This window comes from Diadema antillarum, unplaced genomic scaffold (genome assembly GCF_040938485.1).
Source record: "Diadema antillarum isolate AM-2024a unplaced genomic scaffold, OU_Dant_1.0 seq00000533_RagTag, whole genome shotgun sequence".
Taxonomy (NCBI): Eukaryota; Metazoa; Echinodermata; class Echinoidea; order Diadematoida; family Diadematidae; genus Diadema; species Diadema antillarum.
In genome coordinates, this window is record NW_027271484.1 from 662667 (window position 1) to 690253 (window position 27587).

The window sequence follows — 27587 nt, forward strand, 5'->3', positions numbered from 1 at the left end:
TTGATCGAGACACCTGCAATGGAGAGATATATATTTTGTTGAATTTTGGTTTATATTCGAATACACTGAAATGCGTTAACAGTTTGTTTTAATGAAATATAAGTTATAATTGTTAGATGTGGGATGGAAAAAAAAACTAAGGTATGCCTACGAAAGAGAAAATATGAAATATCATGGTATTCAGGGGCGAATCCAGGAATTCTGTAAAGGGAAGGGTGCAACTAGTATTTCTGGTGCCACTTCCGAGTTTCATTTCATTTTTGTCTTTTTATTTCTCTTGTTTTTAATGAAAAATAGGGGGGCGTGCGCCAGTTGCACCCCCTCTGGATCCGCCACTGGTATTGTTAAATTGATAGAAGCAGAAAAGAATTAGCAACAAAGGCTGGGAAGTTACATTTACATTTGCCATTTACAAAAGTGGGAAACTTCACACAATCAGTTAGAATATGAACAAGTTCGAAATGTTGTTAAAGTTTTTAGTGGAATCATGACCAATGGCGCTCCTGTGGTTAGCTGGAAAGGAAATATTCACATAAAGGATGTGAAAATAATTGGTGTATTGCGATGCAGACAAGTTCTGGTATTTTGTTTGTTTTCAGATTATATAATAGAACAGGGCTGTCTCTCCCTCCTGTCTCCTAGCAATTAGTTCTTTCTCAGCCCCCCGGGCCCCCTTCTCTCCCTCTGTGATCGTTCTCTTCTCTCACATTCTCCTCCTCTCCGCCCCCCCCCCCCCTACATTTTTCCATGCACTTCCGTTCAGACAGCATATTATATCAATAATACAATTATCGACAGGTGCAAGAAGGAATTAGAGAGGGTTTAGTTAAGATGATTGGAAGAACATACTTGGTGTAGCATGTGGTGTAGACTGTACCGGGTTAGAAGGGATCGAGAGCTGTGGCGGGGGAATTGTGGGTTTCTTTGGTCAACATGCAATATGATTGCATCATGCTTCACTGTACAGTTGTGTGGGGTTTTTTTTTTTTAAATTCTAATGTACCCAGTACGAGGTATACTAGCAAGGTGTTAGATGTGAAGTTTTAATTTTTTGATATCCATAGCATGTAAAATACACGTAATCCTATAACACGTACAGATCGGCCTACAGGAGAGATACAAGCATTTCTGTTATACAGGGTCGTGTCAAAATGTGTGACTATTCTGTTACATATAATGTTCAGAGTATCAGCCTATGTGTGTGTGTGTGCGTTTGTTTGTTTGTTTGTTTGTTTGTTTTGTTTTGTTTTGTTTTTGTTTTTTACCGGTATTATATTGTTTGAATGTTGATGAACAGAGATAATTTAAAAAGTGTGTGTTTATATGTCCCCAGCCCCTACCCATCCCCACGGGACGGGAAAAACAAAATAAAAAAAGGATATCTAAACCCTGTACTCTAGCTGGACAAGAGTTAGGTGCATAACGATGAATAGTGGGAATTTCCAGATTTTCAGATCGCGCACAATGCGCCGTACAGAGCCCTGGTCAAAAAGGACCTTAGAATAAAGCAGCTGCTGCATACTACTAGTAGTTTACCATCATGATCACGATGATCACGTCGACACTGGGATCGGGAATTCCCCGAATTGGCCTGGTACGCACTGAACGAACGTGATCTGGTGCATCGAAATCAAACGCAGACACTAACAACTGAACTGGCTACAGCATATTTTGAGACTGTCTTCCCTTTTTAGTATCAGTCATATCACACGATGGAGCCTCAAAGGAAAAGAAAAGCACAAGGAAAGCGTGAGAAACCGCGTGGGAATAAGAAAAGACGAAAAGAAGGTGAGATAATTTGAATTCACGCGCGAGGTGTATTTTATGACCCCACATACTGCATTTGATGTAACGTAGATCTCCCTCTAACTGCGACCAGCCCCAACGCGAAGCGTTAAGTTTAACTTTGTACAAGGAGCGCCCCGGGGTTAATCTCCTTCATGAACTTGTCGTAAAGTTGTAATAGAAATGCAGATCTCTGATTCGCTTCTGAGCAAATCTAAGGTGGTAGTTAAAGGCTCCACTCGTGTTGCAGTTCTCGGCAAGAGTTCCATAGTCTATATGTACCTAGCTCCTGCTCCGCTAAAATTGAAAACATAATAATAGGTTCTACATCATGTATTAAGTGATATTATGTGATTTATAATAAATCATTTATCATCTAGGTGGCTTTTAACAGAGAGCTGAAACAAAAACACAAGGTCAAGGAGGATAGTGCAGCAAGAGCCTCACTATTGAACTTCCCGCTTGAGTGTTGCATAAAAAAGGAGGATGTCCTGGGCCTGGGCCCCGTTCCATAAAACGTTGTCGTTGATATGATAGCAACTCTTGCTGGGATGGCAATTTTCATGGTACTGACAATTAAGAATCCAGCTTCCTGATTGACTGTTGCCATTGATTGGAAGTTGCCATTCCAGCAAGAGTTGCAATGCTAACATATTTACCTCCGCCAAGGGAGAAGGTTATGTTTTCATTCCCGTTGTTTAGTTTGTCCGTGTGCAAAATAACTCAAAAAGTTGAGCATGGCTTTAGATGAAACTGGCAGGAATGGTTGAGAATGGCTCAAGGAACAGATCATTAAATTTTGGTAGTGTTCTGGACATTTTTATGAATTTTATGAAGAATTTTCAATATTTTGGCAGGTCGGGTCAATGAACTTTTTGAATTGAAATGGTTTATTGATATCAACATCGTCGCAGCCAAAGGTCGAATTGTGATGGTTTACAGCAAATGATATAAAAGAATACATAAAAAAAGCTCAAAAGAGGAATACATGTACAAAAAGATGAACTATACACATAAATATCCATAATAAACTCAAATGAAGTGTACGACTTATTCAATGAAATATGAAATATTACAGTTGAAAAAGGAATCGCGAGATTGTTATTGCACAATATCATGATATACATTTCAGATTGCAAAAAAATATCTTTTTTTTTTTTATCTTACCTCCCATTTCTCTCTCTTTATGTCTTTCTCCCTCACTCCCTCCCTATCCCTCTTTCCTAGGTATGTTTCACTGTGTCTATATTTCCCTCCTTTTCTCCCTCTCTCCCTCTCCCTCTCATCTCCCTCCCTCCCTCTCTCTCTCCCCTCTCTCTCTCTATAATTAACTCAATATTCATATCAAATTAAAATAATTCAATATCAACCAATATGGTAATTCTTCTAATACTTACATATATATAACAATAAAAAAATATTTTCTATATTATATACATTATCATAAATATCTTACAACTTTGGATACTTCAAAAGATACACAAGCCATTATCAAAATCAGTGACAAGGACCCAAAAGTGTGAAATAATAAAAAAACAAGGATACCACTATTACATGTGTACAAGATGATGTCTTAACCCGTGTATATCATTATATCTATCAGTTACACAAAAAAGCACAGTATACATTAAAAAAATGCTAGGTATTGACCTCTATTCTCCTTCAATATCCTGTAGATGATATCATCGAATTCATATAGGGTACAGCATATTCTTTTAAACAAACACAAAATACAACCATACAAAACTGATAAACAAAATTCACTGTAATTGTACTCATAACAAAAGATTTGCCGTGATCAAAAAGGAAGAACAAAAAGAAGGAGAAAGAAAGAAAAGAAGGGGAAAAAATGAGGAAAAAAATATATAAAATTAAAGCATTGGGAGTTCAAGCTGCGCATTTTTGAGGTTTTCATACACGCACTAAAGTGCATGCTCTAGTTTCTGTTAGGGTGAGGCGCGACACGCAGCTGAGTGTTTATGACGTAACAAAGGCTTCTATATTGGGAAATCGGGCGATTTTTTCAGCATGCTTACGTATGAGTGAAAATCACTGATCTCAATGAAAGAGCAAGATCATCGGTGGAAAGTAGCTGCTTGGCGGAGGTCTGCGCTCTCAGAGTGCTTTTCTAGTTTATGAAATGGGGCCCAGATGTCCGGTACGGCGCAGGAGACAGCAAGTTCATAGCTCTGTACCATAGCACCTTAGGGTAAGTATTGTAGACATGGGCACTGGCATAGGGTACTGAGGAAATCATAAGGTTACTATGTGATACTTGGATATGATGTTGAGATATGGAATGTGTCGATGAGAGTATGGATATTAGGGATTGTAAAGATCTTTTGCTGGACAGAAATTACTGTGTAAGCTGTTATTTCAGTGAGGGTTTAATTTTTCATGAATTTCACAAATCACAGTTGGATCACAAATTTAACAACAGGTGAAAATGTTTTCTTGTGCTTGGGTGACAGTGCATTGACATTAGCATAGGCATCAATTCCCCCAAACAACATCCTGCAAATCATGTCTATTACCTCCTTCGCGAAAATACCTGTATGCGAAAATAGCAGCGTACCGGTATACAGTATTTTCAGCGTGACACTTGAGCTGAACCAGCCCATCTGCAACTACCAGTTTGTTTGAAATCTCTCTGGACAAAACGAGTACAGCGACACTGTACCATTCCCACCTAATGATGGTCTAATATCCTCCAATGAGTACCAGTAAAGGTGTTCCATACCAATGAGCATACTCTAGGGCAGGAGTCAGAAATGTGTAGTGCAGCAATGTCGCAAATGTGAAGTCAGTATGAAATAGTGTTTCACTGCAAGTAGGTACTTATTGAATGTACATTCGTGGAGGTCACATGGTATTGTAATTCAGCTTCACCTTGTCCTGGATGTTGATGCTCATGTACTTGGATTTGTCATTCTTTTATAAACCATGGTACTTGGAAGTTTAGAGCTTTTCTGTGATGCTCATTACTTGTTATCTTAGGATGGAAATTCTTGAACTAGTCTCTTGCCCAAATCAAATAAGGTCTTTATTTTGCATGACAGCAATGTTCAGCAGTTTCCTGTTTGGCTACATTTGAGTGCATGAAGCAGTTGCCAAGAAAATAATATTTGTGGTTTGATTAGAAACTCTGAGAGGCCAGGGAATCCCTGGCTTATTCCCTGGCCGAACAGATGATGATGTGTGACGTTGATCCCTTCCTCCTCCAACCTACCCCCCCCCCCCCCCTCGAGTTCTTCAAGATAGGGATAACAGGTAACAAGAGTTTTGAATACTAGTGTATTACATTAGATAGGTTTGGAAGTGCGGAATTGTGTGCTAACATACTGGTTTTTATTGTTCTGCATATCTCAATGCACTTTAACAGAATTTGCTGGTTAAGATTGGTGTTATGTCACCATCAGTATTTAGTAGCCTGAGTATTTATTTGTTTTTTTCCCCCCTTTTTTTTTGTCTATTCATAGAATCCACTGTGAATAGGGACCCATCCTCTGATGAGGATGGTGAGCCTGCACTTTACACTCCCCAGCACATGTTTCAAGCTGATGATGATGATTCATCCAAAGAATCCGTCTCCCTGCCAAACCTTCAACCGTTCTCCTCCGGACAGACTGTCAGCTCTGATGGGTCAGCAACACGGCCAACATCTTCATTCAGTTCTGCTGCCCACAGAATGATGGTAAGACCAACATTTTAGGGGTGAATTATTGAGACATGTACTGGAGTCACCATTTTCAGAGAACAAATATAGTAGTCATGATATAAATAAAATCAGGAATCCATTGTAGATGCATCTTTTCATTCTTGTAATTCAGTTTAAGTGCTTTCATGAATTTCTTTTACTAGACTTCCAGTATATGAGCAAGATGTCTGATGAGATTGATGTAGGATCAGTAATTCTTATCAATTCAGAAGAGACCATACAACAATGATTTCAAATGTAAATGTCTCCCATATAGGCCAAGATGGGTTACCAAGCAGGCAAAGGTCTTGGAAAGAAAGAGGAGGGGCGTGTCAACATCATCGAGACTTCTAAGCAGAGGGGACGTCGAGGTCTGGGCCTGAAGATGGAGGGATTTGAACCCAGTTCACTGGTGACATGGTCGGGCACTGAAGAGGTTTGTTTGAATCCATATGATTCTTAGAATAGATGTGAAGGTTAAGTACCTTTTTATGGTTGAAGAAGTATGCACTCAAAGGATGAATATGAGTCACTTGTGGTAGTGTCATGGCACCTCACATAACATACTGATGTTGAGAAAACTGAAATGAGGCAATTTGACTTGAATAAGAAAGATTGTTTATGTTTGTTCAGAAATTGAAAGTGTAATATCCAAAACAAATCCTGTTTAAATTTCAAAGACTTCGAATATCATGACGTTCTAAACTTTGGGAGTTTCATGCAGCATGTGGGCAAGGTGATGTGAATTTCCTATCTCCATTCTGCATGACTTAATTTGAACTTGATTTTCTTTAAAAAAAAAATAAAAAAAAAAACTGCTTAATCTGGTGGCCAGTTTTCGTAGTATTTTTGTGGTAAGTTTTAACAAAATAAAGTTGGGCAAGTTACAATATCATTGGAAACTTGGTATCACCAAAGTTAGAAATGAATGTTCAATGACTTTATCAGTGTTTTGTGGTGGTGAGTCATATCAGTAACACAGATAGACTGAAACTACATATCAGTGAAAGTTTTTATTGACATGACAAAAATTCTTTGGACGTTATTGCCATATTCATGTCAGAAAGTTGTGTAAACGGGTATTCTGTATCAGAAACGTTATAAGCTATAAGCTATGTATATTGCTTTAACTTGAATCTTTGTATTGGTTGGTTATTGCCTGTGACGTTGCATCATCTGTTACACAACACAGATTTCCTCAGAAGAGACAGTGGAATGGCTTACATCACCACAAGGAATTTTGACCAGCAGAGAGATTGCGGACTGGAAGGTTTACTGGGATGCTCAGCCGGTTAGATATCATTTTCTTTTTTCTCCGCTGGTCTGTTAAATTACACTGTAAATGATAATAAACCAAACTAGCCTTTTTTTTCTCATATAGAATAAGTAATATATGCAGGCAGTTAAAAAGAAAAGCTGCCTCATATATTGTAGAAATTGAGCACTTTATATTTCTGCAGTGAATACAATGAAAAGAATCTTCACACATAGTTTGGAAAGTGATATTTGGTCTCCTGCATTTGAAAAAATGAAAAGTAACCAACTCCCTGGGTGAAAGATGGAAAATATTCTAAAGTTTGATCCAGTCTGGATATTTGTCATTTTGTTTTACTTCACAGGCAAAATTAAGTATTGCTTTAAATTACCATTCATGTGTGCTAACTGCACCAGCCTGGAAATTTTATTGTAGGCCTATAGTAAATTGACTACATGTGCCAGATATTTTTTTTTAAATGCTGCATTGCAATGAATCCATCTGTATTGATGTTAATCTTGTTTTCATTGTGCATAACAGATATGTCTCTACTTATTTGCGTACTAGGAAAAACTCACGATAGATGATGAGACGCAGTTTTGTGATGGAGAGATACTGAAGACACTCTTGAATCAAAAGGTTTGCCATATTCTGATTGTGTTTATTTGACTTTCAAGATGTAAGAAATGTATCTACTTGTTAACTGTTATGTATATAATGAAAGACATGCCAAAATATTTTTTTTTTAAAGTTTCCTTTCTTTGTTATTTCAAACTAGTTTTGCATTGCCATAAAGTTTTTTTTATCTGAAAAAGACAAACCACAAGACTGTATTGATGCATGTTTAATTCATACCATGCTACTTCCATAATATTCCACAGAACGGTTAAACAAAAATGTTTAGAGAATGACAGGCTTATGAATGATATCTAAACAACAGATAATGTTATTTCCTTTATTAAAGTGTTAGATTGCTTATGCTACTCTTTTAAAAATCCTTGGTGTGATCACAGCCATGCCTCATTTGAATTGACAGTGTTACTGCACAGTCAGGTAACATTCACAGTCACCTGTTGGCAGACGACTAGTCATCATGTGCCCTTTCATACTCATTCCCTTTCATTGCTCTTTTGTTGGCAAAAGAAAATCGCTAGCTCAGACACAAGTAAAAGACAACCAGTATGATTTAGAGTTTTGTGTTACTCCTTCAAAAACAAGATTGACTTATTCTTTTTCAGTCAGCCTTTGACCTCCTCGATGGCGAAGAAATGCGACAGGCGAGAACACGCTCCAATCCCTACGAAACAATACGCGGCGGGATTTTCCTGAACAGGGCTGCTATGAAGATGGCTAACATGGACTTTGTGTGTGACTACATGTTCACCTCACCAAAATATCCTGATGGGGTGAGTGACGGGGGCGAAGTATTGAGAATGATAAAAATGTAATCAATCAGCAATTATATACCATCAGTAAATCAGTAAATCTACACTTGGTATGGATCCAGGAGATACACTCATTGTCTGTAGAATTCTGGTTGGTCCTGTGCAGAGTCTATGGACATTTCAGAATCCATTACTGACTGACTTAATAGAGAGGGGACAGACACTTCAAGGAGAGTATTATACAAATGATACACATCAGTGAGGACATTATGGAGAATTACACACACACAAGGTACCTTTGGAACAGTTTAGGTGATAGCTCTAAGGGTGTTTGGACTGTTGCAAAAGTACCAAGTGTGGGTTATTATGATATTTTTGCCTGAACAAAGTGGTATGTGTCATTTGCTTTATAAAATAATAAAGCAAATCCTAGTCATTTGATAAATCACCCATCATTGTGAGTGAATGAAAAGATAAAACCTCGCCCGGTCACCACTGTGATGTAAAAGTGCTTATAAATGAATGCTCTGTATTTTGTACTTTACTGTTTGGAATTCGCAAAATTATGTGTTAGGCAATAACTATAAATGCCTGGTCACTCATACGCTTTCAGTCAGTCATTTGATTAGGATTTGATTCACAATTTTATAGAGGAGCGTAAATGCCATCTTGTTTATGAAGCAACTGAAAGGCAGCAGTTATAGTATTTACTTGCAGTGCTATTTATAGGACAATAACAAATGAAATGAATAATCATAGTGGGACCAGGAAATCACAGTGATGACTTGAACACCATAACTTACCAATGTCCAGCTTGTTCTACTGTAGAGTCTTGATTCAAATCGTGAAACCATCTTGATCATTGCAATGTTTACTGACGCAAATTCAATAATTCAAGCTATGCAAAAAAACACACACACACACACACACACACACACACAAGAAGAATGAAACTAAATAATCAATAGAAGTGGTCACACCAATGAAAGATGCTTATTCCTCTCACTCGATTTCTCCTAAGATGTGCCTGAGATTACTTTACACCACATCAAATAACGCTGTGAAATAACAGTTGTCCATGAAATTGCTTGATAATTCATTCTTGCTTTAACCAGTCACTCCAACGTTAAGACAAAAACAGCCACAAACGAGCGAACAATCGACCCTCTCAAAGAAGAGAAACAAATGGTTAAGGAAAAGAAAGGGGGAAGTCCAGTAGAGGGTCTTTAATATCACAGTAAAGTCAAGGAATAAGAGAGAATAAAAGTTTAGCTAAGTTTGTCTTTGCATATTTCTTTTTGTGACTGGTATCCGCCTTCTGTATGTACAGAAGCCTATTGTGAAGGGAAACGAGTTGCTCTACTTTGCCGACGTCTGTGCCGGCCCTGGTGGTTTCTCAGAATACGTCTTGTGGAGGAAAACCCAGGCTGGCCGTGACAAGAACTTTCGGGTCAAAGGATTTGGCTTCACCCTCAAAGGAGGCAATGACTTCAAGCTGGAGGATTTCTATGCAGCACCCTCAGAATTCTTTGAGCCACATTATGGTAAGTTTCAGTGAAGATATATTTTCATGGCAAAATAAATGAAGAAAAAAAGAAGAAGAAATGATAGAAGAATGGTCTATGGTACTAGTCGATCTATGCCAACTTTCCCAGTTTGTGTACAAGCACTCACAATTTCTGAATATTTTCCTTTTGAAACCAGAAAGAGGCCCAAATTAGAATAATCACACCCTCCTTGTTTTGGGTTTAGCATTGAGGACATGGGGGCTTTCTTCACAATCTTTTTATTTTTCTTGGATTGTGCAACCATCCTCTGCCTGTCAAATATCTTGATATATACAGGTATTGAAGTACTAATCAAAAACCATTCAGAGTCATGTTGCATTCCCACCATGAATTCACCATCTTGCACCGTCTCAATTTTTTAATGCGGAATACATTCTGACTTTGATTTGTAGGTGTGCATGGGGATGGTGACATCATGAACAGTGACAACCAGACAGAGTTCAGGAGGTTTGTGATGCAGCAGACCGATGGAAAAGGGGTTCACTTCGTCATGGGTGATGGGGTAAGTGACTCTCATTAACTCAAAATATGCCATGGTGTAAAACCCTTGTGTGCCATATTATTCTGAGACAGCAAATGTAGCCGTGCTTCGGAAAACCATTGTGTTTTTCAAATCTATTTAACTTTCATAGATTGTTTTTACTCTGAACATGTAAAGAGCAAAGTTGCAGAGAAGATGCTGAAAGTTTTGATGTAAAATTTTATGACAAATCTATAATTGTTATTCTTTCAAATGACATGTAAATGACAAGTAGCCATATTATTGTACAGGCATGACTTTTGCACACAAACAGTGACAGAAACATAGAATCTATTCACAAATGCAGTAGGGAACCACCGCTTGATAATCACTCACACATAAAATGCAAGCTACGTGTGACAGGAATGGAATCACAAGAAACACTTTCATTATATTGTGCCATTTGGCAATTTATCGATCTGTGTGGGTAGGGTTGTGCATTTGAGCACAATATGCAAACTTGCCATGCTGTCGACGGTCGACCGAGTCGGGTATGTGAACGTGGCACATAAAGAGTTAAAGACATTTGCAGCAGCATCAAGTATGTTGTTGCTTATCAAAATCTTAAATCCTGAGAAACAAGTTTTAAAGGGTGTGTACAGTTCTGGTGGAGGTGAGGATTTAGCTTTTTACGTTTTGCGAGATATTCAGAAACCACTCTATGAGATGTCAAAGAGCATGCGATTCTAAGGGGTATCAAAAGTTTATTTGATGAAAATCGGTTTTGAAATGGCTGAGATATCCAAAAACAAGGTGAAACAGAGAGATCCTAATAAAGTTGTGGCACGTTGCCTTTTATTATTATCACTTTTTTGGATATCTCAGCCATTTGAAAACCAATTTTCATCAAATAAACGTTGAATCCTTCTTAAAATTACATGCTCTTTCATATTTCATAAGAGGTTTCGTATTATCTCACTTAAGAATGTTCAAAACATGAATCCCCACCTCAACCAGTACTGTACAGTCCCTTTAATAGTGATAATTCCAACGCTGTAGTCACATCCTACCCAGGGTAAGCTTGGTGGTGTGATTATTGTTCCTCTGGAGGGCCTTGTTATCAATACACCAACATCGCCATACACTGTATATGCCATATATTTTGTGAGGTTTTTAGTTTGCAAATTTTGCCAAGTGGGTGCTATTTGCAAATTCAATAACGCACAAAATTGTTAACTCAGACCTTGATATGAATGCTTTGTGTACGTATGCATGGCTCCCTTTATTATTGTACTCCACAATTGCAAATTTGATTTAAATTGTTGCAAAGTCCCAATTTGCAAAAGCTTAGGCTTGCTATACGTAGATCGAGTATCCGTGCCTTGGTTGAGAGAGACATCCCTGCTGATGTATCTTGCATAAGGACAATTGAAATGCAGGATATCGTGCTCAAAGAACTCTAGTCACTGTGCCACAGTGCTTTGTGCTGAATATAAGTATCTGATAAGTATCTGCTGTTTCATTGTTAGGTTGTCATGGTGAATGATTGTAGTATTCCTTTCTTTTTATCTTCTTAGGGTTTCTCAGTGGAAGGCCAAGAGAACATCCAAGAAATTCTCACCAAGCAGCTGCTACTATGTCAGTTTCTTGTTGCCATGTCCATCGTCAGAGAAGGTAATAGACTAAAGCACTGGATTGTCGCCCCACACTGAAAGTTTGCAATGAGCTCTCTTTTTGATACTAGGAAGAATACAAATATGGAATTTTAAAAAGAAATGATTCTAAATGATATAAAGCAAAAGACATATGAAGAGTTCTGTTCATCATCCAAGTACAGTGTTCAGTCACAAATGCGTTCACTTTGCAACTGCAAATGCTTGTTGTGTACTTTAGGATAAATGATGGGAACTGTTTGTGTTTGTTATTCCTTTCAGATTGCACTTATGTGCTCTGCTGCAGGTACTTCTTAAAACTTTGCCCCTTCCTCTCCAAATCTGTCATTGCTGGCCAATCTAAATGTAATATTTTTCCCTATGACCCTGTGATGGTGCCTAAGGCGTAATTATGTGTCTTTTGTAGACCCTGAGCATTCATTCAAGACTGTCACAGTGCTTGACACTGGCTTCATGTATACTGCTTTGTAAGCAAACTATACAATAAAACAAATGTACATTGTCAGGTTTGTTGTTGGTCGTCATGATCATCACCCTATGAATCTAATTTTTAGACTTTGACTTTGCCAGCCGGGAGCTTACTCTTTTGCAATGGTCTGGAAAGCATAGACCCTGCAAGTGACACACTAGATTTTATGATGAGTTTGTTCTTGAATTCAGACCCAATAACAAATATGAGTTGAATTTCCTACGTTGCTCTTACCTGTGTGAAGTAACATTGCACATCAATGCAAAAATTTCACTTAATCATGACACATTTGCCCATTAAACCATAACTTATGTCAATCCTGCATGTTGATGATTTTTTTAGTTTATAAAAGACACTTTTGAAATCATGAAATTCTTCTGTGGAGATGTTTTTTATGCAATTGATTGACAAATTGCCCTACATTGACATGAATAAATTTTTACATAGAGCAATTTGTCGATCAGTTGTGTAGAAAGGCACTTTTCCTTTTTGCAAATGTCAGACTGAATGAATTATCATTTCACAGTATGTTGCATATGTGCCCAGTTCCAGTGTTGTAATATTTTGTAGGTAATGCACAAAGAGAGTAAAGGAATGGCAGTCTTGGATAAATGCTGCAAAGGGTATCATGAAAGGGAAGGTGTGTGATGAGTAATTATGGTAAATCAGGCTTTTCATTATGTCCTTCTAATTATTGCAGGTGGTCACTTTGTGTGCAAGACCTTTGACCTCTTCACACCATTCAGCATAGGTCTGATCTACATACTCTACCGATCGTTTGACCAGGTGTCTTTATTCAAGCCAGTTACCAGCCGTCCGGCCAACTCAGAGAGGTAGGTTCAAACTGGTGTCTCTTGTTTCGGTGATCTGAGTTTGATCATCAAAGCCGACACTTGGATCACATGTAGTCAAGAGATCAGTTGCTCCAATGGAAAACCTCTCTGAAAATAACTGAATAAAATAAAGACAATAGATCTACAACAAATGAAAGAAATAATTAGCAAGTGGATGAAGGAAATTGGCCAAGATGGCAGCATATGGGCAGAAGAAAGAGGATGAAGAGGAAGACAAGATAAAAAGAGGGGAGAGGAATGATGAAATACTATGGAGAGCTAGCAGGGGGTATTTATAAACCTTATTGAATTGTTTGCCGTAGACACTGTGTAGAATAGAAGCAGGAGTGTATTGGTCTTGGGGAGCTAAATCTCAGGTCAACATTGCAAAACAGTTTGCATTTGGCTCAGTGGATTAGACCCCAGACTGCCAGTCACAGGGTCCCTGGTTCAAGTCCCCTGGCTGCATGCCCCTTGGCAAGGCACATTGTCCTGCTTGCCTAATCCTATGAAGGGGGCTAACAGTCGTTGATCTGGCGGTAGCTTTGCTTGCAAGCATTCCATGCTTCCATAGCGGTCATGTTGAGAAAAAAAAATCAATTCAATTCAATTGGAAGTTCATCAAAAGAAACACCAAAGGACTATACTTGCATAAAAGCAAACTGCTGGCTGTAGGAGACAAATTTAGTTCTTCTTTTCAAAGTTAGTATATTTCTTTACTTATGTCATTGAACTTTCCCAGGTACGTGATCTGCAAAGGTCGTCGAGCCAACACAGACCAAACACATGACTTCTTGTTTGACCTCAATGTGACCTTGAATGACCTGAAGTCTTCAAAGCTTGATGTCCTGGAGAGTGTCCCACTGGCAGTCATTTTGGAGGACCAAGAGTTTGTGGACTACATCATAGAACAGAACGAGAGGTTTGTGTGAGCAAGCAATGTGTGCATCCAAGCCAGAGCTAGATATCTGTTTCTAAAGAAGGAAACGATATCTCTCTCTTATGAAACAAAAATGTGCAATCATATCGATCAGGCATGTTATGGCATTATGAATATGTAGCTATGAAGTTTTTCTTCTAGTATTTTCTGGAATGAGCTGAGAGAAGCTGAGGAGGTTACCAAGTATGGGCTGGTAGTCTTTGCTACTGGTAGATAATGATGTACAGACGTTTTGGAAAAATATTTCATGTTAATGAATAAGGTTACATCTTTGAATTATAATTATATGTTCATATTTTTGTGGGTGGGCGGGGGGGGGGGGGGGGGGGGGGAGAGCTTGTTTGTTTTTCATGCTAGTAGCACATTGATGCTACCTCGTGATTTAGGTGTTTAAGGAAACCTTCTTGACGAGGCCTCACAGGCCTTTTTTCACATACTCTTTCTGACATTTTTTAAGTATGAATAGGAGGTTTTTTGTCCCCGCCGAACGAGTTCGAGCAGGGGACTTTGAAACGGGCTCCGTACATGTGTGTGTCCGTGTGTCCGTCCGTCCGTGTGTCCGTCCGTGTGTGCGTCCGTGTGTGATCAAAATCTTCAATTTGCTACTTCTCTGTCATTTATGAGCCAATTTTGATTCTGTTTGCTTTATATGATAGCACTACATGGGAGCTTTGAAACTTCTACACAGAATTTCAGTCGTGACCTTTGACCTTGACCTTTGACCTATATTGTACATTTTGCTACAAAATGCTACTCCTTCGCCATTTCTAACCCGATTTCGATTCCGTTTGCTTTATGTGATGGCACTAGGTGAGGGCTTCAAAACTTCCACACAGAATTTTGACCTTTGACTTCTTTGACCTTTGACCTTGATTTTTTGACCTATATTGTACATTTTGCTACAAAATGCTACTCCTTCGCCATTTCTAACCCGATTTCGATTCCGTTTGCTTTATGTGATGGCACTAGGTGAGGGCTTCAAAACTTCCACACAGAATTTTGACCTTTGACTTCTTTGACCTTTGACCTTGATTTTTTGACCTATATTGTACATTTTGCTACAAAATGCTACTTCTTCGCCATTTCTAACCCGATTTCGATTCCGTTTGCTTTATGTGATGGCACTAGGTGAGGGCTTCAAAACTTCTACACAGAATTTTGACCTTTGACTTCTTTGACCTTTGACCTTGATTTTTGACCTGTATTGTTCATTTTGCTACAAAATGCTACTCCTTCGCCATTTCTAACCCGATTTCACTTCCGTTTGCTTTATGTGATGGCACTAGGTGAGGGCTTCAAAACTTCTACACAGAATTTTGACCTTTGACTTCTTTGACCTCTGACCTTGATTTTTGACCTATATTGTACATTGGCTACAAAATGCTACTCCTTCGCCATTTCTAACCCGATTTCGATTCTGTTTCCTTTATGTGATGGCACTAGGTGAGGGCTTCAAAACTTCTACACAGAATTTTGACCTTTGACTTCTTTGACCTTTGACCTTGATTTTTTACCTATATTGTACATTTTGCTACTAAATGCTACTTCCGGCGGGGACATATATTACGCACCGCGTAATTTCTACTTTTCCTTGTTTTTTTTTTATTCATGGCCTTTTTGTCTATTTTGCCATTTGATTTGATCGTGTGTATATTTTGATTTTATGAGAATGGAAATGATATTACCATGCATACCTGCCATTAGTTGTTAGTCTTTGTAAGCATAGCTCTCAGTTGTAACTTCACAGGACTGTTGTGGTCCTGTCTCCCATCTTTCAGACAGGCCCAGACACAGACTCAGGCCCTGGCCAAGATCCAGGCCTATGTCCGCAACACAGACCTGATTGAGATGGAGCAGAAGCGAATGAGAGACGAGTGCCTCCAACTCTGGGGTGTAAGTGATTACAGCTCGAGGTCAGATTATATGGGGCTTATCTAATCCACCTCTGGGGTGTAAGTGATAACAGCTCGAGGTCAGATTATATGGGGCTCATCTAGTCAATGATTACATATTTATAGTGATTAATTCACATACTCATTTACTGCAAATACACACATTTTCACAGTACATTAATTTTCTCTGCACATTCTGAATGGGTTGAAAATCACACAGCGCGAATTCAAGAACCTGCGAATATGTTTTTGAACCTCTCAGCGCAAAAAATTAATCATGCGAAAATATCAACGTTTACTGTAATTGTTTTACCATATTTCATTGCAGCTGCTGCCAGTGACAGCAACCCCACAACCAATTGGGTTTGAGCATTTAATGAGAAACATACATGGCAGGATGTTGATATTTGTGACCCGCTACAACAAAAGGATCCTAAAGTCGCTGACGGGTGAGCCGAAAAAATTGAGTTTGAAGTCAGATCACCAAAATCTGTCAAAACGTTAGGATTTCTGTTTTTACATAATTTTGTAGTTTAATGTATCTTCTATGATCTGCCGAAATTTCGAAGCTAAATGATCAAAGGAAAGGCCTGAAAATAGTATTTTTCTGGGCCATGCTTGGCTCGCCCGTCAGCGACTTTAGGATCCTTTTGTTGTAGCGGGTCACATTTGTTATGAATAATTGTAATTACATTCAAAACCTTGTGTGTAATATTACAAACTTTTGTAAGAGATGTGTCTCCTTGGTTTCTTCAGAACCTGCATTTTACAGAAAAATCTTTATCTGCCTGTCATTTGTTCATCTTGTACCAGTTCAAAATGTCTTTAGCCATTGTCACATTATGCAAAATTATGCATAGTTTACTTTCCGATAACTTCCAGAAGTTTGAGCATGTAGTCACACTACAGACAAAACATTTAGTTTGATTGATGTGAAACTGCCCATAGTTTGGTCGCTAACATGCATGCTCCGAATGAGCAAAAAATGTGTGCCCTCCTTGAATGAACAGGTAACAGTGTGGAAAATAGTACACATTGTGCATAAACAACATGAAATGGACAATCATGTGACATACTTCTTGAAGTTGCAGCTGTTTCTGGTCGCACAACACAAAACTACACATAGTTTTGCGAGAAGTGAGAAACTTTTTCAAGTGCATGCAGGAAGTTTTGCTGGTACTGTCTCAGAAGTTTGCCCTCACACTGCCCAAATTATACGAAACGAAATGCCAGGTAGTGAAACTTCATGTAGTTCTGCATAGTGTGACTGCTGCTATGGGATTACTAGAAGTGAGATGTGACTGAGGTCTTGGCCATGAGAGGGTGAGGTAGTTGACTTGCCACTCTTGCTTGGTAGCTTGAAAATTGTCTTCACTCAGAATCAATATCTGTCATTCTTCTGTCCTTACTTGTATCCAGATTCCTGGGCGGTCAAGAGCTGCACCAAAGACGACTTATGCTGAAACAAAGTTCTCTGAGCTTTGCGAGGTAATAATGGCATCTTCTGTCAACGTCAGAAGCTATGATGTTCACATGTTTTCTCCCAGGATCATCTGATTGTTGTAGTGTAGTACTCCTCTCTAATTTCTGAAATGAAAACCTTTTTTATACCTCCGCCACGAAGTGGTGCAGGAGGCATTATGTTTTCGGGTTGTCCGTCCGTCCGTATGTCCGTACGTGCGTCCGTCCACATTCGTTTATGCGATAACTTGACTAACATTGACTGGAATTTTACCAAACTTGGTCCAAGTATAAAATATGATGGGGCAATTACTTGAGTAGATTTTGGGTGAAATCGGCCAAAGGCCAAAGGTCATAGGTCAAGGTCAAATCATGAAATTGTATCCGTTTACGCGATAACTCCAGACTGGATCAAGCAAATCTCACCAAACTTTGTCTGAGGATGATGTATGATCAGACAATTACTTGATTATTTTTTGAGTGAAATCGGACAGAGGTCAAAGGTCAAAGATCAAGGTCAAGTCCTAAAATTTATCTGTTTAAGTGATAACTCAAAACTGGATGAAGCAGCTTTCACCAAACTTGGTCCAAGGATGATGTATGATGGGGCAATTAGCTGAGTAGATTTTAATGACATGAGCAAGAGGTCGAAGGTCAAAAGGTCAAGGTCAAATGCTAAAAATGTGGCTATTTCCCCCATATCCATGCAATACCCGAAGGTATTTTCTTGAAACTCAGTGTAGACATGTACTACTGCGTAAAGATTCTCCAGAGAGAGTTTCATGTCATAAGGTCAAATGTCAAAAGGTCAAAGGTTAGGTGAAAATGTTACAATTTCACTTTTCTCGCAAATGGTTCAATGTATCTTCATGGAACTTGGTACATATGCATGTACTGACTGGCAGGGATTATCTAGGGAATTTAGGGGTCATGGGTCAATAGTCAGGGGTCAAAGGTCAAGGTCAACTCCTCAAAATTTTACTATTTCCCTCATATACTAGTAGATGCAATGCTTGCATTATTATTTTTAAAACTTAATATATACATGTATTACCTAATGGAGATACTCTTGGAAATTTCCAGCCAGACGGTCAAAGGTTAAGGGTCAAAGGCCAGGTTTGAATGCAAGAAAAGAATCTATTTTATACTGTAATTACACTCTTTCTTCATACCTTGAAAATTACTCAATGCATAAACTTATAAAAGGGTCAGTCAGGAGTTCAGTAAAAATCCTCAATTCTCCAAATACTTGTACCTGCATTCTTACTGTTTCTTAGACAATTATAGCAAACCTAGTTCAAGGAAAGTGAACATTCAAGATATTTCTGACAAACCTGTCATTTCAATAGTTTGCCAGTTATGTGAAACTGTCATCACACATTGTGAAGACATTGTACTATACACCTATTGGGAGAATCATGCATTATGGCGGAGGCATCAGTCGCCATAGCGACATTTCTAGTCTCTTTTAAGTTACCTCATACTTTCTATCAGGTCGAGTGTTAAAGACCATCATCTGTAGACATACAGACATATGGAATACCTTCCAGAGGAAGTATAGTTTGTGCTGACAAGCCTCAAATTTCAAAAAAAAAGTTTTTACCTGTTTTCTATCAAAATCATTCAGAATATGAAATAGAATATCAGGTAAAGGATTGTAAACTCTAAAACATACTGTAGTTCCCCTTGTATCTTCATCATGGCAAACCATCAAAATGTGTGTTGCTCTGCTTTTTTTATTCTTTGTAGCAATGATAAAAGAAAAAATGAGCGCACAAAAAGAGGTCAGAACAAATCAAGGAAAGTTAATTCTGCTATGATCAATTTTTGTTTAGTGCACTTGTTTAGTAACTTCTTGAATTTGTCTTCCAATTTAGGATGACCATGGCGACTATGGATACTTCTGTCGCAACGCCATGCCGCTGGAAAGGGATAATTTCTCTCAGAAGGTCAAGAGTGTGTTCAACTATCGCTGTACGGTGTCTGCAGGGGAAAGATTCTTTGTGCTCAGCACTGGGGTAAGACTCCCCTGTTGGTCGTCCAGTACTCCATGACAACCTGGCACTTTTAGGCAGAATTATGATAGGCAGAAGGTGTTTTAATGCTTGTTTTATACCTCTGTCCATTGCTAAGCATCTCTAGTGAGAAGAATGTAGAGATTATCAACCAGTCACCAGATGTGGCAAGGATGGAAGGTGAAATGTCAAGTTCAAAGGTCACAATGATTTACTACTAACAAAATTTTTACCTTCTACTGGGTATAAGTACAATGGTAATCTTATTTCGTGTAATGGATAGAAATGAATTTTACAGTACGTATATTTTCCTTATGCAGAGAGGGTTAAATGTGAATCCATGGCTGTTGGTCAAGATCTGTTGCCTTCATCAAAATGTACAGGCCATCGACCACATTTGCCAGATGTAGTGATTGCGTACAAAGTGGAGTAGACATCCCAGTCAACTGAGCAAAAGTAAAAAATGCTCTATTTTTCAAAACGTGTAATGGTTGGCTTTTCAGATAGGATATGACTATCAGACTGTGGCATGAATCTTGTTGTAAACAAATGAATACTGTATACGCCATATATTTAGCGAGTCTAAATTTTCGCGAATCGAGAATTCCCAACGATTTCGCGAGTGGTTAAATTTGCGATCGTGGAGTTCGTACTGAAAGGAGAACTGTGCACGCGTATGTAACATGCAAATAGGGATCAGAGTCAGTGTTTTCGTGTGTCTTTAATTTCGCGAATAGCACTTGACTCGCGAAATTTGCGAAAATAAAAACCTTGCAAAATATTCGGCATATACAGTAAGAGTCAATGTTTTCGTGTGTCTTTAAATCTGCGAATAGCACCTGACTTGCAAAATTCGCGAAATATTTGGCGTATGCAGTAAACAAACAAGCAAGCTTATGACATATGAGTGGAGGTCATGCAAGCCTGTGGCTGCAAAGTCTTTTATAATTAACTTCATCATAGTCTCTTTTTTTTTAATATAAATAAAAAGGAAGATATTGGTTCCTGAGCAAGAAAACTCATGCAGGAATCTCTTCATATACTGCTTGTGTTTTGTTTTTGTTTTTTACTTGTGAGTGAAAATTTCAGTGGAAAAAATTACAATCCTTGCCGACAGTACTCACAAAATATTACAATATCAGAAATTCTCATCTAAGTCTGCATAACTCTAGTACATGACCTGTAAAATAGTCATGCTGATATTGAATGTGCTGTCCATCTCCCCTTCACACAGAGATCCCACGTGTCATTCTGGGATGGGAGGTCATCTACCCCAAAGTGGAGAAAGTTGGACAGGTGCAAGCTGCAGCTGCCAAGCGACACCCTGTTTGAGGCGGAGCTGATTGAAGAGCTAAGAGGAGAGGTGAGGGCGAGACCCCCAATTGGGTCATGGAGATATCAAAATTGATTTGGGCGCAAATGGATGTTCTATGCCTGTGCCAGCATCTTGATCTCAGTTTCTGAATCCACCAAATGGAAAATATGCTGTGTTTGAAGAGGGCGCTACAGTGGACTCTCATTATAACGAAGTCATCGGGACCGACAGTTTTCTTTCATTATATCGAAATTTAGTTATAACCAAACAAATAAACAGTAAACAACAGAGAGATGATAATGTTGCGGCCTGAATGTTTATCTTATTGTATGCGGAATTTCTTTATAACCATGTTCGTCATAACAGGAGCGCACTGTATTTTTGCTGTACAAGCATACCTTCACGTTTGCTTCAATACTCAGAGATGTTCTTGCAAGAGGTTCACAAACAGGTCACTTCTTGATTTCTGAGAGCCTTTCCCGAGGTCAGAGAGAAAATGTGACTGTGTGATGGCTGTGAATCATTATGGTTCAGAAACTTTTAAGGTCACTGGAGGTCATTTGTGATCTCTCACTTTCATTTTGTCGTCTCACAGGGTCAGGGTCAAAGGAGGATGCAAACAGTCCACATTCTCGATGCGCTCTGGTTAGCTGGTCAGGACATCAGACATTTGGCCTACTCAGAAAGGTTAGAAATTTTTAAAGTCATCACTCAATTCTGCTTTCATTTGATTCTCTATGATTATGATACTGTTTCTAAGGTTTCTCACATAGGTGTATGTTTACATTTGTAGTTTTAGTATGCAGACAAATAAGCAAATAAGTGGATGATGCCATAATGACGTGTATGATTGATTATATGGATATCAAATATTATATGAACACATGAAATTCTTTACATATATAGCTCCTAGGAAATTCAAAGTGAGCATTGTGAGTGGTGTGTGCGAGGAACAGTGACCACTGCTTACAACAAATTCCTCAGGACCAGTGAAATCATGTAGTTATATCACAATCTGTTTTATATCTGGCTCTGAATACAATGAAGCAGATATTTATTAATGATAATTCATGGATGAATTAATTATAATTATATGTATCTGTATATGCTGTACTATGTAGTAGTCTAAAAAGTAGTAACGTGGTGTACATTTAATCATACAGGACATGGACAATATCTGTCACACAGACTGCCCCACTGAACCTGTTTACAGCAGCCACCTGTCTATAATGACCTCATTTGAAGTTCCCTTTGAGTGGTCACTGCACATAGTTTGACTGTATATGGTATTCATGTATGTATTCGAGTATTGCACCCATCTATCCAATCTGTCCACAGAGTTCAGAAGATCGGTCTGTTTGTGAAGGCTGTGGACCGACCCACCCGGACGGACTTGACCCCTCTCAGGGCCAAGGATATCGTCAGGTGTCATGACTTCCATGAAATCTTTGATAGGTATGGCACAGGGGTATATGGTTTGTCAGTAAAATTTAACTTTCAATAGGTACGAGTCATATTATATACAATAGCATCAAGTGAAAATAAAGTATAAAGTTTGTACAGTGCTTTTCGCGTTAAAATGAACACAGCCATTACAAAATTTAAGATCCTTCAGTGAAGTAAAAATTCAGGTCCCAAAATTACGTCTGTACATCTTTTATACTTTACTTATTTGGATAGAACAAAATTTTTGATAAAATGAAAGAAAACTGCCAGTCCGGCAGACTCATTATAACAGGAGTTGCCTGCATAAACCAGAGTTCTCAATCACGTTTTTATCTAGTACTAAGAAATTACAAATTTGTGAATTCAATAACATCAAATCCATTTGTAATTGAATGTGCAGTACTGTATACGCTATATATTTCGCGGGGGGTTTATTTTCGCGAATTTCGCGAGTCGGGAGCTATTCGCGAAATTAACAACACACGAAAATATTACCTTCCAAAATGAATCCCTTGCCTTGATGATACAAACATTTCAGTACTAGTATACCATGTCATGGCTTACCGAACAGACCAACATATACTGGCTAAGCTTGTTTACGTACATATAACACGTCCGCGTCTACTTACGAATACTGTTGAGAGCCAATCCATTATCGCAAGGGTACCACTCGTCAGAAATCTAGCGCGATGGACTTAACCACTTCAAAAATGTTGAATTATAACTTATAGTTCGCAGAGTTTGGTAAGTTTTTTTCATGCAGTGTATAACTAGTATCATTCTGATTTGCTAGTAAGTTGAAAATTCACACTTTCTTTGCCACTTCATATTTTCTCTGGTCCCCCAATCGCGAATTTAACCACTCGCGAAAATGTGTGACAGCGGCAATTCGCGAAAATTTATGTACGCGAAAATTATAGCGTATACAGTATTTTACATTTTCATGTATTTCAATCTTCTACTTCAGTATGTGCTCTAAAAATAAGTTTCCTTGAAAAAAAAAGAAGAAAAATCTAAAAGTCCAAGTATTGAGAGGAAAATGTGTTCAGGTATTCATGTAGTATGATCGTTACCATGTACTTTGCAAAAGGTGCCATTCCACAACACTACACAGTCACAATACAATGAAATATAAGACTACATATTAAAGACTGTTCAAGGATTGTAAACCTAAAATATGATTGACAGCTGGAACGCTTTGTGGTAACAACATATTTCAAGGTATCAAAATTTTCATTAAAATTTGATTGTGAGATGTGTCTGTGAATGCCAAACCATATTCTGGCTGTCACTGATCACAGGTTTCATGGAATATATTTTTAGCAGGGTCACTCTTCTCACCTATCCCATACAAAGTTATCATGATTTCTAAATTGTGTTTGTGTGGTCTTTTCGCAGACTCACCATGTTGCAGGGGAAGGGAGGGGGTAGACACCGGAGACTTTGCTACCGGGCCGCCAACAACAGACATTTCGTTCCCACTGGTGTCTTCTTCATCAAGATATGTAATGGTAAGAACCATTTGGTATGAATATTGTAGTTGTGAGTTTTGAGAGTCAAAACGTTGATAAAGCAGCAGCCATATGATCTCCTATGAAGATATCAAAGCAGCCAGTTTTGGTCGCATGTCTTTTGATATAATGCTTTACCCTCCATCTCCTTTGCACACAATTCCCAAAACATTAACTTCTCTTGAATCTCTTAAAATCTTGCATTCATAAATCTGCTTTCTTGTAGCCACTTTATTTCTCTTTATTTTGGTCATAAAATTAATGACAAAGCCATATAAACTTTAAACTTTGCAATTCTGTGATGTCTGTCAGATTTGATTTTTTATTTTCATTTTTGTGTGTGTTTAGCTCCCTGGACAGTGCAGTGGAGTAGATCCAATCAGAAGCTCTACTTCTACAACCTAGATAATGGCACGTCCACTTTTGACTGTCCACCAGATTGCATCTCTTCATTCAAGTAAGATTCTTAGACTGTTTGAATTGATGTAAGAAATACGAGAAACTGATGTAGGAAAATGGCTGTACTTCATGCTGAGACTTAAGTTGAAGATGTCCTCTTTCACAGTGAGAAAGTGAAGTGATATTGGTTCTAAATTTTTTCACGTATATAAACAATACAGTTATTCCTTTTTTTCATACCATTGTATATCTACTGCAATTATCCCAAGAGTTTGGTTTGAAGTTTTGTGTCATCATGATAGGCAAAATGAATACACAGCCTGGCATCCATGCTGTGACAATGTTCAACAAGTCTCAGTATTCCTTAAAATTATACAGTTCTGATATGATATTTTGAGCAGGTACAAGTTAGTATCTAAAGGAGATTTCATGTTTGTGTAGTTACCCAGCTGCATTTAGTTAAATGTCATGTCAAAACAAGTACACATATCTACTGTCAGTGTAGCCATATTCAGTTCCGCAACTTCACTCGAAATGTGATGTACCGTAACAGTGGCGGATCCAGGCAGGGGCGCACTGCGCGCACGCCCGCTCTTTATTTTGTGTTGAAACAAACAAAAAAATTTAAATTAAAAAAATGGGGGCACGTGCACCCCCCCCCCCCTTTAATTTTGTAAAAGCACCGCCCCTTTACAGAATCCCTGGATCCGCCCCTGCATAACATGATGTTTAGGTTTGTTTTGCACACTTGTTACTCTGCATGTGCATAGATTTAATTTGGTTCCCAGTGTAAAGAATTCTCAGGAAGATGATACTGTATAAGTCGTTATTTTCGTGAGGGTTTAATTTTCGCGAATTTCGCGTATCACAGTTGGATCGCGAATTTACAACACGCGAAAATGTTGCCATGCACTAGGGTAACAATGCATGTAAGATGCGTTGGTGTCAATTAGCGAAAACAACGTCTCGCGAAAATGTCCGTGACCCTCTAATTCACAAAAATAACAGCTTATACAGTATATGAACATGTTTTTGAAATTCTGTGGTCATCAAATAGCCAAATCCACAGGGATTACTATGTAGAAACAGGAGCTAACATGAATCAGTTCTTCATAAAATTAAGGAACATCAAAAGTAATGGAAATTTTTATGTTGCTCATTCTCTTTTAAGGTGGTGAGTAAACGTTAATGAGTGTATGGGCAGAAACCTACACATAACAAGAGAAGAAGGGATTTTTTTTTTTTTTTAAGATTGACAGAATGAGCTAATAACCTTGAACAATCTGTTCATTAATTGCAATGAATATTTTCTGATCAGTTGTGTACACATGAAATGTCAGAGGTCTGCCAACATCCTCACTACCGGGATCTGATCTCTATTGCAGGGCCTGTCGAAGCAATCGACTCCTGTGGGCGTGGGAGGATGGGGTCAAAGTTCATGACGAGCAGGATGTGAGGGAGGATCCGGAGAAATTGTCCAAGGAGGAGGTTCTCGCCCACATCACGAGGCAAAGAGTGGTGTGATCGTCGCGGGCTGTCCCTGCCAGACATATGGGCAGGTGCAGAGGAAGGAAGGAAAGGACCCAGGGAGGAGAGAGTCTGCAGTGAGGGGGAGAAGTCAAATCCTTGCCAGGATGGAGACTGGACGGACGAGAGCAACGTCGAGATTAAATGGTGACGCGGCGGGGAAAACGTCACAAATGCTGCAGATCACAGAATCATACCAGGTGCATGGATTGAAAAGTGGATTACTTAGATCGAAAGAATGATTATATGGAAATGTAACCAATGGAATAGTGCAGAAGAAGAGTGCCGGATTCTCCAGCCGTGTTGGAGGATGAAGGAAGTAGAACCAGTCAGATGTCAAGGGTTAGCAGCTTCATTGCTGTAAAAGCAGACATTTTTGTGTGCATGAAATTTTCGCAAATTTCGCGAGGAGCCAAGATTTTGCGAAGGTAAAATGCATCCGAAAGTTCTCGTCTACGCAATACACTGAATGCCAGTGGCAATTTGCAAAAGTTTCATGTCACGAAAAAGGGCGTCGGCTCCAATTTGCGAAAGTTTCATGCTGCGAATGTTTCTTGTTTTACAGTAATATGTGAATATGCATGGTATGATATCAAAGGGGTAAATGTTGTTGATAGCGACAGTAAGTGGATAAATAAAGGGATTTGGGGATATTTGTTTTTTCAATGTTCTTCAGTCTACTTCATGTGTATGCTTAGCATATTGACAGTAGATAGCTTCGCTGTTCTCTCATTACTTTGACAAATCGAATAATGGCACAGTTGATGCAAATGTGGATGAACAATTATCATACTCAAAACATCTTACTTATGTTCTTCCACACAGTAATAAGTGCAGCCCAGCACAAAAAAATTCTTGGAGAATATTCTGTTCCATGAAGAAAGCAAAATATTCATAACGCAGCAAGGGAAGATGCCAATCCTGTCATTGTGTCTTTATTTTCTATACTTTGTACATTACAAACAAAAATAAATATATACAAAATATACAATAGTACACATATACTCCATCACATGCTGTGGAGCTGTCAATAATGATGCCAGAGATTTCCCGAGTTCATTTGTTGAGGTTAGTGAATCATATTTACATCCAAGTGTCAACACTGAGCTTTTATGACACACATGCATAATCATCTTTTCCATTCAGAAAAGAATTGCTTGCTCAGTTAATGAGCTGACTCACAAACATATGTAGCATTAATGAAATTACAGCATTAGCACAAAACATTGCTATAAGAGTTCTTGAAAAAGTTTTAATGCAATAATAATCAATTTCTCTATTTATGAGACAAACAAGCAAGTTGAATGGATGATACTGAATTAATCACTCTGTTATCAATAACTTCAGATTCTGAACTTAAGGAGGAATACAGAAGTTATGAAAACTATTATCTCATTTTTGGCTGTGGTATATTCAAGAAACCTGTCTGAGCCCATTTCACAGAAAAGTCATTGTGGAACAATGAAATAAATACATATTTTATCCGCAATAAGACCTAATTAGTTGAATTGAGGAAATATGTGAATTTTTGACTGAATAAAAATAATAGAAAGGGGCAATAATCAGGAATTCATAATGTGCATGAATCCTGCATGTGTCTTGAATACATTCATTTATCAAAGCTAGGAATCCATCACAATATATGCACAGAAATGCCAGGTTCATTTGAAGGATATCTAATGTCAAAGAGAACAAACCCTATTTTATGTTGTTGTTTTATTTTGTTTTTTGTCTTCTACAGGGAAACTCTGTTAAATAGAGCTTGCTTACGATGAGGTACTGCTTTTAACAAAGTGAATTCAATTCAATGGCCCCACTTTTGTAATACTGTACAGTACATGTATTTGGCTGGTCTCTTATTGGTACAAGCACAATAAGGTCCTGTTTATAACGGGGTAAATCTGCATTCGCGGTTACCTTGTTACGACAGGCTTTCCTTGTTATGTTTTTTCATGT

At 38.4% G+C, this 27587-nt stretch overlaps 1 protein-coding gene across 1 annotated transcript; it reads left to right on the forward strand.

Moving 5' to 3' along the window:
- The first annotated feature begins 3936 nt into the window (after positions 1-3936).
- Positions 3937-26464, forward strand: LOC139734605 (cap-specific mRNA (nucleoside-2'-O-)-methyltransferase 1-like). Its single transcript, XM_071645388.1, has 20 exons — positions 3937-3943; positions 5265-5479; positions 5760-5918; positions 6675-6773; positions 7305-7376; positions 7976-8143; positions 9453-9666; positions 10083-10192; positions 11728-11824; positions 12993-13125; positions 13868-14047; positions 15844-15958; positions 17377-17445; positions 19296-19436; positions 20668-20796; positions 21344-21435; positions 22087-22203; positions 23593-23705; positions 24054-24162; positions 25490-26464. The coding sequence occupies exons 1-20, from the start codon at positions 3937-3939 to the stop codon at positions 25626-25628; spliced, it is 2478 nt and encodes an 825-aa protein (XP_071501489.1). The 3' UTR covers positions 25629-26464.
- The last annotated feature ends 1123 nt before the right edge of the window (positions 26465-27587 follow it).